The 16,694-nt window shown below is 41.0% G+C and overlaps 1 protein-coding gene across 1 annotated transcript in view; it reads left to right on the plus strand.

Moving 5' to 3' along the window:
- malrd1 (MAM and LDL receptor class A domain containing 1) overlaps positions 1-16,694 on the plus strand; it is a 359,618-nt gene that overhangs the window by 211,232 nt on the left and 131,692 nt on the right. The window contains exon 27 of the mRNA XM_073055307.1: positions 16,248-16,405. Coding sequence (XP_072911408.1) covers positions 16,248-16,405 — 158 coding nt within the window. The remainder of the gene's footprint in view (positions 1-16,247; positions 16,406-16,694) is intronic.

Below are 16,694 nucleotides of genomic sequence, written 5' to 3' on the forward strand. Positions count from 1 at the left end.
AAAGGCAGATGCTGGAATCTGATTTTAAAAGCTTCTTTTGCCATTGTGATCAACTTGCTTTGAGTACAAAAGAGAGAGAAAATTGTGTGCTCCATGTACAAACAAAAAGCTACTCCACTCTCTTCAGCAACAGCTATTGATCGCTGTGTTATTATGTGTGCATAATAACGAACTTCAGTTCCCAGAGTGCAATGGGAGGGGTTCACCTGGAACTAGAAACTACAATGGGCGGGGTTCACCTGGAACTAGAAACTACAGGATTGAGCAGCAGTTCAGTTGTAAAATGTTCTAACATAAACCCACTCCAAGTTCGTCTTTATTAAGTACAAACATAATGTGGTGTCAGTAAATGGCATGAGGGAGTGTAAATGAACGCAACTGAGAAAGGGACGGCGAGAGTACAAAAGGTGCTAGCAGCAAGTGAGGCCAGACGTTAGTTATGACAGAGAGAAGCTGGCCAGCGAGGCAAGAAAGCACATTGTTCCCGAACTTCAGCAGTCAGCGGATTCACCAAGAGGGATTCTAGTGAGAGGATGAAAGTTCCCGTCATAGATAGGCTAAGTCCTCCTGGATCTTTGCAGTTTACCAGCAATCTAACTTGCAATTGGAAACGTGTCAAACAGTTATTCAATATATGTTTAACTGCCAGTGGAGTGGGAGGGACCAATGAAATATTGAGAGGGTCTATTTTTCTGCATGTACTTGGTGAAGATGCTTTGGACATCTATAACAGCTTTCAAATTGATGAGACATCTTTTATGTTGGACACTCCGATGACAAAATTTGAAGAGTATTTTGCCCCAGTTAAAAACATCATGTTTGGGAGATACAAGTTTTCTTCCTGTAACCAGAAACAAGGTGTTAGCTTCGACCAGTACTTAGATGTGCTACACACACCGAGCAAGTCCTGTGAATTTGATGATTTGAGAAACTCACTGGTTAGTGAGAGAATAGTGTGCGGAATTCCAGATCATGGACTCAGAATAGCTATGTGAAAAAGATTTGATGCTGGAAAAGGTTATGTATATATGTAGGACAGTAGAAACCACACAAGCACAAGCTAAGGGGCTGCACAGGGCAGGCACAGCAGTACATGCTGCAAAAACCGAGCAACAGCACACAAGATATTTTCCCAAAGCAAACAGCAAATGTGAGGTAGTCACATTCCAAAGACATGTCCTGTTTGTGGAAAGTCCTGCAATAATTGTGGGGAAAAGTATCATTTTGAAAACTGCTGCAAAGCTATGTCTATCAAGGGAAAGTTGCACAAAGTTGATGAGGAAATGGAGGAATTCTACGTCGATTCTCTATAGACTGCTGGTGCTGGTAAAACAGAATAGGCCATTCCAGTGACTGTGAACGAGAGACTAATTCTATTCAAGCTTGACACCAGAGCTTGGGTAAATCTGTTATTCATGGATGATTACAAGACTCACAGAAAAGAGCAAGATTTATCCAGTGAAGTTAGAAATGACAGGCTACACTGGAGAGGTTTCAGTAAAATGGGGGGGGGGGGGTGAATAGTGTCCATCAAACGCAAGGGCAGTACCAAAAGTCACAGCTACTGTAGAAAATGAGAGTACAACCACTATTAGGTCTGAGTGCATGTGAAAAGCTCAACCTGATGAAAAGAGTTTCATAGTGGCTTCACAGACCAAAGATGACAACATAACACTCATAAAAGAGTACGCAGATATCTCTTTGATGGGCTCGGATGCTTACCTGGTATGCACACAATTCATATAGATCAACAGTGACTCTTGTTGTCCGTGCATGCAGGGAAGTTCCATTTCTACCTCAAAGGGAATAGGCTTGAGATTCTAATGACACTGCACAAGGAAATACTCCAGAAGATACACGAAGGACTAAATGTAGAGCTCATGAAGTGATGTACTGGCTAAGAATGAGCCAAGGCATCAGCCAGTCCATTGCTTCATGTGAAATATGCCTCACCTACAAACTGAAACAGCAAGCAGAACTCTCACACCACATCCTGCACCAGACCGGCTGCACTTGAAATTTGGAGTAGATTTGTTTGATTGTAATAGAAAAGATGATACTGTTGTAACAGACTACTTTTCCAGTTACCCAGAGGTTGCAACACTACAATCAACATCCAACACAGCGCTCATCACCATCCTGAAAACTGCATTTGTGAGGCATGGAGTTCCATGTGAGGTAGTATCAGAAATGCTCCACAATTTTTGAGCTGCAAATTTGAGTCCTTTGCCAATGTTCAATGTATAACTTCCAGCCTATATCACCCACAATCTAGTGGCCAGGCAGAGTGCTCAGTCAAGGTAGTGAAGGGCCTCATGAAATAAGCACAAGATGGATGAGAGGATTTTCACAAAACTCTAATGGCTTACAGAAGTGTGCCACTCAGAATGACCTCTCACCAGCACAAATGATGATTGGTGAATGTGTACGCATTAACCTTCCTAACATGAAACTAATATGAAAACCTGTTGACACCTAAAGGAGCACACAAGGTCAAAATGGTTAAAGTACAAGCGAAAGTAAAACAGAAGCAGGATCAGCACAAGATTGCGAAAAGCCTACCAGACCTAAAGCCTGGAGATCAAGTGCAAATCTGAAATCATGAATCCTGTATGAGATCCATGCAAGGATATGTGTAAGAGGAATAACTCCACATTCCTGCCGGTTCCAGATGGAGTGATGGACACCTATGAGAAGAAACCTCATAGATCTACTACCACATGCTCCAACCATAGCTGTGACGTCATCTGTCAGTACACCAAAGGAGCCAGCATATGTAAAAAATGAACATATTGATCAGAGTTCTCAGAAGGACATGCATATTATTGCAGCAAACACAAGTAATGCACCTGTGGAAACAAATAGTAGACCAAAAAGGACCATCAGACCACCTCAGAGACCGAATGAAAGTTGATAAGTGGATAAGGGACTGTAGTTGCTCATCACATTTGAAGTTGGAAAGAGACAGACTACCAAATGCAGATATCTTTGTTGGAAAGGATCATCTTTCTTTGAAGGTTTATGGAAGCATAGTATTGTGTTTGTTTTTCTTTCAAGATGTGGGATTATGTGTGCATAATAGAGAACTTCAGTTCCCAGTGGGCAATGCAAGGGGTTTACGGAACCAGAAGCTATGATGGTCACCTGGTTGAGTAGCAGTTCAGTAATGGAATGTTCTAACATAAACCCACGCTAAGTTTGTCTTTTATAAGAACAAACGTAATACTCACCAGTGCAGCATAAGGAACAGACTTCAGAAAGCATCTGGTTGATGCAACAATAGACTTTGCATTAAGAGTTAGGTTATAAAAATAATGAGCTAGTTAAAGTAACTTGCATTTTGTCCACAGTCATTTTGATCATTTTTGTCTACGTACATTTACTGTCAACCTCTAAAAATAATGTTGCATCTGAAGACTCCAATTAAAGTTTGGAAATTTGGCCCCATAATTGATCTTACGTGAAGTAGTCATTTCACTTTTCACTTTTCTCTTTTTTCTTGTGTCAGGCCCATACTTGGCAATTTGAGTTTTGCTGGCATCCCAGTGGACTTCTAATAGTTAACAGAAATAGTTTTATATTATCTTAGCAATGATCTCTAGGTTATTTTAGCTGTTTCCAACCCAAGGCTTTACCAATTCACTCCTTTAAGGAGCTACATATACTAGTTAAAAAATTGCTTCAATCCATGTTATTTATCCTTAACATTGAGGCAAATTTCATGGAAAGCTGTTGAAATGCTGCAGGTACAAACATGCACACCCTTCTGCACAAGTACACAGGTCTCCAAGTCCTGCTGTCATCTCTGCACACTTCCAAATCCAACCTCACTCTCAGTGAATTATGAATATGCACCCATTTTGTGACTAAGCACATGCCCAGTTGAAGGTTCTGGACTCTGATTTAAGAGTAGGTTAACTCAAAATGTCGCTGACACTTTGTAAGACCACTTTGAGCTGGTGAAAAGTCCACTGTAAAACCTCCATCAATCTCAATGTGTACTAAATGACCCAGATTTCTTCTGGTTTTTTTCCATTTCTTTCTCTGTGGAAGCGGCTGGCCTTTTGACTAATTTTTAACAATTCCAAGGTATATTAGAAGTGTCACAAAGCCTGCTGCTTTGGGCTAAGATCTAGGCCTTTATTTGAATCGATTTTCAATGTCAGATGGTGACTGTGAGATTGACTGCTGCTACCTGTGGCTATAAGGGATTGCATACTTATCAAAAGCCTAATTAAAAGAATCACTCAATGTGTAGAGAATATGTGCTTTATGAATGACAGCATGTTTCCACTGATCAGCAAAGTGCTCTTTACATGATGAAAAATTGAACAATGTAATGACTGGATAACAGATTCACAATAGCAAGGACCCCTTTCAGGATAATTACAGATTAATTACGCTACAGAAGGAAACTATTGGGCCCACTGTGTCTGTAGTGCCTCTAACAAATTTCCGCTGCCTTTCTTTAAACAAACCATACTTCGTCCTACCCATTGTAAATTCTGAAACAGCAACAAATCTTCCAGAAGAAATCAGTAGATCCAGCAGCATCGAGGTTGGAGGAGAGTGGTGGTATGGGGTAAATAATTGTTGAGATTTTGGGTTAGTCCCTATTAATACTGATCCTGCTTATTATTTTAAAAATTGTCCCCATCACCCTAGATAACTTGACTGAGCTGCAGTTACTGAGTTTTTCTGTATACTTTTTTTTATAAGCAAGGCTGTATATTTGCATTAAAAACATAAAATCTGTGTATAGTTACCTAATCGAGTAGTGTCAATGGAGAGAGAAACAGAATTAATATGTCAGGGCAATGATCTTTCATCTGTTGAAAGGTCATCAACATGAAACATTATGATCTCTCTTCACAAGTGCTACCAGACTTGTAAAGATACAGATTAGCTTTGTTTGTCACATGTGCATTGAGACGTACAGTGAAATGTGTCATTTGTGTCAAATCAAACCAGCAAGGACTGTTATGGGGCAGCCCGTAAGTGTCACCTCACTTCTGGCACCATCATAGCATGCCCACAACTTACTCTCCCTAACAGTAACTGTACTACTTTGGGATGTGGGAGTAAACCGGAGCAACCAGAGGAAAAGGGAGAATGTACAAACCTCTTATGAACAGCGGCAGGAATTAACCGCCCCCCCCCCCCATTGGTGATCATTGGCACTGTAAGGCAATTGTGTAAACTGCTATGCAACCACCTTGAGTAGTTCCAGAATCTTCTGGTTTTATTTAGGTTCACAGCATGTGCAGTTTCACTTTTCAATAACTGTTACATCCATAATGTTCTAGTCCTCAGACACTGCTCATAAATCTGTAAATGGTTCAATGGCTTGTCAGGGCCTCAACAGTTCCCTCCTTCACTTACCCCAGCAACTGTGAATGGATTCCATCTGTACCAGATAATTTGTCTCTTTAGGTGAACCTATTTTTTTTTTGCTAAACCTCCTTTATCAGATTTTAGCCCATTTAGTAACCTAGCCATGTATTCCTTTGTTGAAACTCTCAGCCTCTTCTTCCTTAGTGAAGAGCATTGTGCATTACATATTTCATTATTCTACTCCTGTAAGAAGTTCTTTTCTTTATAATCATTGATCAGTCCCACTTCTCCTACAACATGCTTGTATCATATTCGTAGATCACTTTTCAAGCTTGTTGCCTGTCTTTTCTCACACTCTCTCCCTCTTATTGGTTCTCCCATTTGATTTTTTTTCACTTCCCTTTTCATCCTTCTATAATCAGCTGTATTAATAATTTGGAACCTGTCACATGCTCTCGTATTGCTTAGGAACTGTGATACTAGATTTTGCACATTATTTACAAAGAGAAATGATTTAGAAGGATATGATCCAAATTCAGGCAAACTGAGCTCGCTCATAAGTATACTTTAGTCAGTTTGGACATGTGCCAGAGGGCCAGTTTCTATACTAAACTCTTCATTTACTCTGTGACTCTATAAATTTAATGTCATTGTCTCTGAAAATACTTTGGCACGGTCCTCTGAACATAATGAAGGATATACTGTGGAAAGCTACAATGTCAAAGATAATTTTTGAGACAAGTTAGCCTTTTGAAAAGGGGCAAATACATACAAGACTCACTGAAGTAAAATTAATGAAATATGTCATTAGCAGGTGTATTAAAATACAGCAGAAGGACTTAATTACATTATTACTTTTCTTCTACACTTAGAGAATTCAGATAAAGAGACAGAGCCTTTGGTTTGTTGCTTTTTTCAGCTTGTGGAAGATCAGTTTATTTTGAGGAGGCTCGTGAGTAAAGTTTAGACAGGTAAAGCATGAAGCTTGGAATATCACAATGACAATTTCAAGGAGAAAACATTAGATATGGCAGCAGTTCCCCTTCTTAACCTCAGGCGATATAAAAGGCCAATAAAACCACCAAGGCTCCTTTCCTGTATCATTATATTGAAGAAATAGCTGCAATTTGGCTAACATACAGGATAGCCCATTAAGGGAAATGGAAAAGCAAGGAAGGGCATTTGAAAGGCACTGAGGTTTTTTTAAATTTTTAATAATTACCAGAATCACAGCCCAGAAGGATTTTTCTTGTGATTGCAATAGTATGATGATGTTCACACCTCTTTCATTAGTGAAGCAGTAGTATAACAATCTCAACCTTTTGGTGGAGCAACACAAAAATAAGTGTTAAAGGCTGAAGAGTGTACAGTCACAGAGTTACACAACCTGGGAACCGACCCTACAACCTGGCTTATCCATGCTTCTCTTTTCTTGTCCCATTTTCCTACATTCAATCCATATTCAGATTTTCTGATCAGATCTCCCTCCACCACTTCCTCTGACAGCTTGTTCTATGTGCCCTTCACTCTGTGTGGTAAAACATGCCCTTCAGATCTCCCTTTAATTCTTTCCCCTCATACTTTACCTTTACGTCTTCTAGTTTTAACTTCCCTACCTTTGAAAAGAACTGTGACTATCAACCCTATCTATGCCCGTCATGTTTTTATAAACCTCCGTATAAGGTCCTGATGCACCATCAATAACTCTCGGAGACGGGAGGCAAAAGATGGGCTTTTATTAGCTGCAAACGTGACCACGACATCTCGGAGACTGAGGGAGGAGCAGTGCCTCCAATCGCCTTTATACAGGGGTCTGTGGGAGGAGCCACAGGAGCAGTCAGCAGAGGGGCGTGTCCAGACAGGTATACATAGTTTACCACAGGTCCCCCGTACTCCATTGAGAACAGCCCAATCCAATTTATTTTTATAATGAAAGCCTTCCATTCCAGGCAATATGGCGCTGACTCTCTTCTGCACTTTTTTCTTGCTGTACCACATCCTATTGTTAGTTTTTAATATTCAATAATCGGTAGATCAATCAGCATCTGCCAAAAGGGAAACAAAGTTAAGGTTACAAGTCAGACCCCCTTTATCAGAACAAGGGGTAGCACGGTACTGTAGTGGTTAGCACAATGCTTTACAGTACCAGTGATGCGGGTTCAATCCCTGCCACTGTCTGTAAGGAGTTTGTACGGTCTCTTTGTGATCACATTGGCTTCCTCCATGTGCTTCAGTTTCCTCCCACAGTCCAAAGATGTACAGGCTTGTAGGTTAATTAGTCTCTGTAAATAGTCCTGTAATCAGGCTGGTGTTAAATCGGGAGTTGCTGGACAGTGTGGCTCGAAGTGTTGGTAGGCCTATTCTCTGCTGTATCTCAATAAATACATATTTAAAATAAGAAAATTCTTAAAAATGACAATTTTAATTTGCAGAGAAGGTGGCAGAAGAGATGAATAGGGCAAAGGGAAAACCATGATTTGGTTAATACACCAAGTAGAGGGTGTGATGTTGTTTTTCTCTCTGATAGGAGAGCTGTGAGAAATGAGTGGAGATAAACTGAGCAAAACTCACAGATCAATGACTTAGAGTTGAAATGGTGAGCTCTAATACTGGAAGAGACAGTGAGTTACCTAAATTTGGAGATCTCAGTTTTAAGTCTAGAGACATTAATATGCCCAGACAGAAGGTGAGGTACAGTTCCTTGAGCCTATACTGGAATTATTGTAACAGTTCCAGAAGCCAGCAACAGGCAGTCAGATAGAAAATGGAATGGGAAAGCAAAGTACAGGTGATGAAGAGTTCAAAAACTCTAACCTGAAGGGACACTGAACGGAAGTCCTACGCAAAGCAATCACACAAACTGCTTTTGGATTTTCCATTAGTAAGGATGTCACGCTCTGAACACTGACTGCAATGCACTGGATTAGAAGCACAAGTAAAATTCTGGTCCACCTGGAGAGAATGTTTGGGTCACTGGATAGCAAAAAGGGAACAACTGAAAGGGCATCTATTACATATGAAAGTTTTAGAATAGTCTTTTTCTAAAAAAAAAATGCATTGGAAGTTTAAAGCTAGTCCTCTTAACTCAATAAACCTGATCTTATAAAAGAAAAAATTAATGGGAATTTAGAGTGGAGCTGCTGTGCCAATCTTCCCAATAAATGACCAGGACTGTTAATGCTCCCATTGCTAGACGTCTGTCGGAAAATCTGCTGAAGTGTGGAGGCTGATTGGCTGGTGTTTGTGCTAACTTCACCCAAGGCAATCCTGCTTGCAATGAATGACCATACATATTCCAGGTTTGCTTGTAGGTTGGTATAGTAGCACAATCAGTGGTACTACTGATATTCATCTCCAGTGGCTCGGGTTCAATCCGGACCCCTATGCTCTCAGCATGGAATTTGCTCATTCTCTTTGTGGCCACATAGATTTCCCACAGATTTTACAAAGATGTGCAAGTCCACATGTTAAATGTCCACTTCAAATTGCCTTCAATAGAAGTGGGCAGAATTGCTGGGAACGTAAGAAGTATAGGTCTTGGGGGATTGGATTGTTCTGTGAGCAGACATAGACCCGATGAACTGAATGGAAACATAGAAAACCTACAGCACATTACAGGCCCTTCAGCTCGCAAAGCTGTGCCGAACATGTCCCTACCTTAGAAATTACCTAGGGTTACTCATAGCCCTCTATTTTTCTAAGCTCCATGTACCAATCCAAGAGTCTCTTAAAAGACCCTATAGTATCCGCCTCCACCACCATCGCCGGCAGCCCATTCCATGCACTCAGCACTCTCTGTATAAACAACTTACCTCTGACATCTCCTCTGTACCTATTTCCAAGCACCTTAGAACTGTGCCTTCTTATGCTAGCTATTTCAGCCCTGGGAAAAAGCCTCTGACTATCCACACGATCAATACCTCTCATCATCTTATACACCTCTATCAGGTCACCTCTCATCCTCCGTCGCTCCAAGGAGAAAAGGCTGAGTTCATTCAACCTGCTTTCATAAGGCATGCTCCCCAAATCAGGCAACGTTCTTGTAAGTCTACTCTGCACCCTTTCTATGGTTTTCACGTCCTTCCTATAGTGAGGCAACCAGAACTGAGCACAGTACTCCAAGTAGGGTCTGACCAGGGTCCTATATAGCTGCAACATTACCTCTCCGCTCTTAAACTCAATCCCACGATTGATGAAGGCTAATGCACCATATGCCTTCTTCACCACAGAGTCAACCTGCGTAGCAGCTTTGAGTATCCTATGGACTTGGACCCCAAGATCTCTCTGATCCTTCACACTGCCAAGAGTCTTATCATTAATACGATATTCTACCATCATATTTGACCTACCAAAATGAACCACCTCACACTTATCTGGGTTGAACTCCATATGCCACTTCCCAGCCCAGTTTTGCATCCTATCAATGTCCCACTGTAACCTTTGACAGCCCTCCACACTATCCACAACATCCCCAACATTTGTGTCATCAGCAAATTTACTAATTCATCCTTCCACTTCATCATCCAGGTCACTTATAAAAATCATAAAGAGTAGGGGTTCCAGAACAGATCCCTGAGGCACACCATGGTCACCAACCTCCATGCAGAATATGACCCATCTATAACCACTTTTTAGCTTCTGTGGGCAAGCCAGTTCTGGATCCATAAAGCAATTTCCCCTTGGATCCCATGCCTCCTTACTTCCTCAATCAGCCTTACATGGGGTACCTTATCAAATGCCTTGCTGAAATCCATATACACTACATCTATGGCTCTACCTTCATCAATTTCTTAGTCACAGCCTCAAAAAATTCAGTCAGGCTCCTAAGGCATGACTTGCCTTTGACAAAGCCATGCTGACTATTCCTAATCATATTATGCCTCTCCAAATGTTCATAAATTCTGCCTCTCAGGATCTTCTCCATCAATTTACCAACCACTGAAGTAAGACTCACTGGTCTATAATTTCCTGGGCCATCTCTACTTCCTTTCCTGAATAAAGGAACAACATCTGCAACCCCACAATCCACTGGAACCTCTGCCATCCCTATCGATGATCATTGCCAGAGGCTCAGCAATGAGCCTTCCTCTCCTTCCTCTCCTCCCACAGTAGCCTGTGGTATATCTTGTCTGGTCCTGGTGACTTATCCGACTTGATACATTCCAAAAGCTCCAGCACATCCTCTTTTTAAATGTCTACATGCTCAAGCTTTTCAGTCTGTTGTAAGTCATCACTACAATTGCCAAGATCCTTTTCTGCAGTGAATACTGAAGCAAAGTATTCATTAAGTACCTCTGCTATCTCCTCCGGTTCCATACACACTTTCCCACTGTCACACTTGATTGGTCCTATTCTCTCATATCTTATCCTCTTGCTCTTCACATACTTGTAGAATGCCTTGGGGTTTTCTTTAATCCTGTCCTTCTATTCCACATGGAAATAAGGAGGGGCAAGTGTATGACTTAATTATTTCATCAAAGTTATTATCAATATTTGGATTAATCTAGTGAATTCATGGGCCTAGAGCTTTATTTAGTTTGCTCTTTCCCCTCCCCCCCCAGCCTTTATATTCTGGCATCCTCCTCCTTCCTTCTCAGGCCCGAAATGTCAACTGTTAATTCATTTCCATTGATGCTGTCTGACCTGATGAGTTCCTTCGGTATTTTGTGTGTGCTGATTTGTTGTTGCATGTTTGACCATTTTGGTCATGGGCTTGCCATTAGAAATATTTGGAGTATCTGTGGCTTTGCAGTTGTTTGCTTCCCTTTGTTGTTTTGTAACAGGAAGGCTTAGGACTGGGGCTGGGTCTGGAGTAAGAAAGGAATACTGTTAAGAGCTGGGGCAAGGAGGTAGCAAATTTAACATCATCACTTTGTTGAGTGTGGCGAAACAGTGCAAGTTCATAGAGGGATTGAACAGATGTGGACTGGGGAATTGGGCTGATTGGTGGCAGGTGATGGTCATGTTGGACTGTTAAAACCCAGGCACATCAGGGGTTTTGAAGGTCACAGATGGGTTGTGGTGGGTAGGGTCAGGTGATGAGATCAGCAGGTTCGGGATTTACAACAAAAAGATCAGGAAAGGGTGAAGGTAAGGAGTTACATAATAAGAAGTGATGGACCTATAGGGAAAATATGTGTGGAATTAATGTAACTTTATTTTTCATGGATACTCAATGGGCTGAAAGACCTGTTTCCATGTTATTATAAGAACCAAGACTAAACCTTTGCATCATTGTTAGAAGTTACAATTAAAGATCATTTTAGTTTACTTTCTCAAATGTATATTTTTCATTCTTAATTAAAAACGAATTCGTGATATTCCAAGTTATTTTTATTTTTTCTACAAAATACTTGTTCTTTTGGATGTAGCAATAATTTCTTAAGAACAGAAAAATATAACAGAAAGGATTTATAGCACTTGAAATGAGTGAGAGAAAACTTCAACAGCCCAATCAATCATTAGTGAAGAGAATTATTCCGGAATGGGAAAAAAAATCAATGAGCAATATAAGAGGTTCAAATGCTTCTGACATACTGGGTAAATTTCTTGAGGATTGTCAAGCAGATTCAGGCAAAAGAAAGATTTTAACATCATTATGATGTGTGTTCTAACATTCAAGGAGTCTAATCTGCAGTGATATTTTTCCACTCTAGAAGCAAGGCTAGGTGAATTAAAGGGATGTGTGGCCTTTTCTCCTGTGTGCTATTCATGTGAGAATTTTCTGTATGATGCAGATTTTTTAATTTCTCCATTCCCGACATTCTTTTTCTATCCCAATACTACAGGGCATCAATTCCTAACTCTAGTTCCCAATGCTTGGTCTGATTGCTAAAATGAGGCAGAGACTAGAAGCTACAGGAAGGTAAACATTTGGAGGACTGCTGAATGTTCTTGTCATCCACCCAAGTGAAGTGTGAGCCAGCCCTTGTGGCCTAACAATCCTTTGAGCCGTCAGATTGTGTGTGATGATTGGGATGACTAACAGGTCGAGGTGCAGGAAATAAATGAGGATTACAAATCTTCATTATTTAGATTGTTGCCTCTTATCACTTTGACAGCAAATAATTGGAACCATGAACGTATTGAACTTTATGGTGCAAAAGAAAGTTACTCAGCTCGTAACATCCAGGGGAATGTGAGCCTAACCATTTTAAATGAGCTAATCATGTAAATTTCAATTGTACCAAGAGTAGAGTGCATCACCAATCATTTCTGCATAAACTTGTGTCAATTGCAAAATAAAAGAGGGCCTTATCACATTACACACAATGAAACTCAAAGCTCCACATCATTACATAGATACATAGATTACAGGGGAATCTTGATCAGTCACGGATGTGCAGTGAGGAGTAGCAAAAAGATTTCAATATAAGTAAGTGTGAAGTGATGCATTTTGGAAATTTAAGTTAATGTTGGCCTTATACAATGAAAGATAGAGCACTTGGAAGAGTAATGCAGAGTTCATTGAAAGCAGCATCACCGCTGGACAGGGTGATTAAAAAAAAAACCATTTAGCATTCTGGCCATCAACAGTTAAAGCATTGAGTATAGCAGTTGGGATATTATGTTGCAGTTGTATAAGTCATTTGTGAGGTTGTCCTTGGAGTACTGTATATAATTTTCATCACCCTGCTGTTGGAAAGGCGTAGTTAAGCTGGGAAGGTCCTGATGAAGGGTCTTGGCCTGAAACGTCAGCTGTTTATTCTTCTCCATAGATGCTGCCTGACCTGCTGAGTTCCTCCAGCATTTTTTGTGTGTGTTCCTATGAGTGCAAGCAGCTACTGGCCACATCCATTCCCATAATGGATTTTATTAATTTCCTCAGTAACATATCCTCAATACAATAATAAATTAATTGCCAGACATTTTCCTCAATAGGAAGCATTTCCACTTCCTCAATGTGCAGGTCACCCTGGATTGTGTGAAGGACTTCTTGAAAGTAAATGACATGTTTTCAGCTGTAACACACAAGTGTTCTTCACCCAGAGTGAGTCTGCACTGCCGTATATTTTCAGTTGCCAAAGGAATAGATCCTGGTGAACAATGGCTATTCTCCATTTCCTTGGCTCCCTTGCAATCTCTGAGTACAGCAACTGACTGCAGATATGAAATCTAAACAGGTACTAGAATTAGTGTTAAAAACACCATAGATCCTCTAGACGTGAGTTCCCACTGTTTTGATTTATCTTCTAGTACCTGCCAAGGTGTAGAGGCTGTGTGGTCATCATCTGCAAGCAGCACAGCCTCTTCAGCAGGTGCCAGAGGAAGAGCAACGTGGACGCCTGACACCTAGAGTCTCTGAGTTGGTGTTTGGAGATACGCAAACACAGAGTACATTGAAAATCACATCTATTGCTGGGTATTTCTGTACGTTACCCATTCTTTCATCTTCCGTTTGAGCAGAGGAGACAACATCAAAGGCAGAAGCCCTAAGGGAAGCTCCAACATAAAGATCATTTTCATCAGAAATCTGAATTCAAATCAAGCAACTCACGCTACACTACAACCCCAAATAGAAGATGCATAAAGTCCCCTCATATTTTGTGGTGCTAGTTTGCAAGTCTGAAAGTTTGTAAGTTAGACGGGGGAGATCCAGTGGATGTAGTGTACCTTGATTTTCAGAAAGCATTTGATAAGGTCCCACATAGGAGATTGGTGGGTAAAATCAAAGCTCATGGCATTGGGGGGAAGACATTGACATGGATAGAAAACTGGTTGGCAGATAGAAAGCAAAGGGTAGCAGTGAATGGGTGTTTCTCGGAATGGCAGGTGGTGACTAGTGGGGTGTCACAGGGCTCGGTATTGGGACCACAGCTGTTTACGAATTACGTCAACGATTTAGATGAAGGCATTGAGAATAACATCAGCAAGTTTGCTGATGATACTAAGCTGGGTGGCAGTGTGACATGTGATGAGAATGTTAGGAGAATTCAGGGTGACTTGGATAGGCTGGGTGAGTGGGCAGATACTTGGCAGATGATGTTTAATGTGAATAAGTGTGAGGTTATCCACTTTGGGGGTAAGAACAGGAAGGCAGATTATTATCTGAATGGTGTAGAGTTAGGTAAGGGAGAAATACAAAGAGATCTAGGAGTCCTTGTTCATCAGTCACTGAAGGTGAATGAGCAAGTGCAGCAGGCAGTGAAGAAGGCTAATGGAATGTTGGCCTTTATTACAAAGGGAATTGAGTACAAGAGCAAGGAAATCCTTTTGCATTTGTACAGGGCCCTGGTGAGACCACACCTGGAGTACTGTGTACAGTTTTGGTCTCCAGGGTTAAGGAAGGACATCCTGGCTGTAGAGGAAGTGCAGAGTAGATTCACAAGGTTAATTCCTGGGATGTCCGGACTGTCTTACGCAGAGAGGTTAGAGAGACTGGGCTTGTACACGCTGGAATTAAGGACATTGAGAGGGGATCTGATTGCAACATATATGATTATTAAGGGATTGGACAAGATAGAGGCAGGAAATATGTTCCAGATGCTGGGAGAGTCCAGTACCAGAGGGCATGGTTTGAGAATGAGGGGTAGGTCATTTAGGACAGAGTTAAGGAAAAACTTCTTCTCCCAGAGAGTTGTGGGGGTCTGGAATACACTGCCTTGGAAGGCAGGGAAGGCCAATTCTCTGGATGCTTTCAAGAAGGAGCTAGATAGGTATCCTATGGATAAGGGAATCAAGGGATATGGGGACAAGGCAGGAACCGGGTATTGATAGTAGATGATCAGCCATGATCTCAGAATGGTGGTGCAGGCTCGAAGGGCCGAATGGTCTACTTCTGCACCTATTGTCTATTGTCTATTGAATATAACACTTCTATGAATAATTCCCTGACCATACATCAGCAGTGATTTGAAGGAAATTTTCTGTACTTTCAGATAAGTGGCATCTTACTGAAATAATTCCAAACTCAGCACAAGACAGACTGTCCTCAAATCAGTTTCTCCCTACAAGTAGAGTTCTTGACTGTTTTGGACTGCTTCATAGCATCAGAGTAGTTGATCATTGTCATAGTCACAGCATCTGGCAAATCATGTACACAGAAACATATTGCACAGGTTGGTGTTCAATAGAAAGGAACATTGAGGGACGTACATTTAAGAATAAATAAAGGCCCTTTTATTCAGTATTCATCAAAGGGATTTCACTCTTGGAAGTCTGAATTGTGGTTCATGTTAAGTCTAACAGTAATTGAATGTCTCAAGGTTCATATTGGGAAATAACTGATGAAAGAATGATGATCCCTCCGCTCAAATTCGATATGAATGAAATACTGTCGCACATTCCTGCAAAACTCATCACTTTTCTCTGACACTCTCTGAGCCTGTCACTTTCAGTCTACCATATAAAGGAGAGTTCCTGGAGGAGAGGCACCATGCATCAGATACTTCTTCTTACCAGGTATCCTTGGTCATATTTCTCTGCTTCGCATAGGAGTCTCTTCCACAGTGAAGCTTATGAGACTGGTTGTAAGAGCAGAACCAATAGGTGAAAAATGGTGTGAGAAAGGTACAAATTGTGTTGAACTTTCATAATAACGTCTGGCAGAATAAATTTGCAACCTTGATGGGTGTTTGATTATTTAGCTTGTGCGGCATGCAGCATTAAGTATGTAACTTTTAATGGGAAAACATCTTTAAGCATGAGGATTCGGCTCGAGCACTGTCATGAGACACATGAACTATGAGGTACCGTTTCAGCATTTCCTTCTAAATGTGAACCACCCTAATGCTTTTCCAAGCACTTCTGACCAAACTCTGCATTTTTGGCTGAAGTATTTAACACGAGGCAGACATGTAGATATATAGAACAAAAAATCTGAGTGTCCCAAAATTAAGTGGAACTAGTACTTTGCTGACCAATGTTGGCATGTCATTTTCCTAACTGACCAAAAACAAACGTGCTCTTTGCAGGTCACTTTCTGTACCTTGAAGCCATTCCTGGAGGTCTGAGGGGTGACAAAGTCCATCTGTGGAGCTCAGTGTGGAAGGAATCAAGTGCAAAGTGCACTCTGTCATTCTGGTATTATATGTCACAGAAAGCTACGGGCCTTATAAGAGTTCTTATTAAGGTAAGAAAGAGAAAGGTTTTGGGGAATATACTGTATATATAAGCACGAGAAGTCAGCAAAAAACAAAAACACCTTAAACTACATTGTTTCATGGCAACCATTTTGAAAAAGTGCATTGCACCTACTGGAGAATTATTGAGTGCTCCAGATGCAATTACGATGTTGTAAGTGTTGATTGGTTCCACGGTGCAGCTTGTTTTAGAATCATATACTGAGACAGACCCTTCAGTCTGCTGATTCAGTGCTGACCATCAAACACCTGTGCACTAATCCCATATGATAGTCCACA

This window comes from Hemitrygon akajei, chromosome 8 (assembly GCF_048418815.1).
Source record: "Hemitrygon akajei chromosome 8, sHemAka1.3, whole genome shotgun sequence".
In the NCBI taxonomy this organism is placed as follows: Eukaryota; Metazoa; Chordata; class Chondrichthyes; order Myliobatiformes; family Dasyatidae; genus Hemitrygon; species Hemitrygon akajei.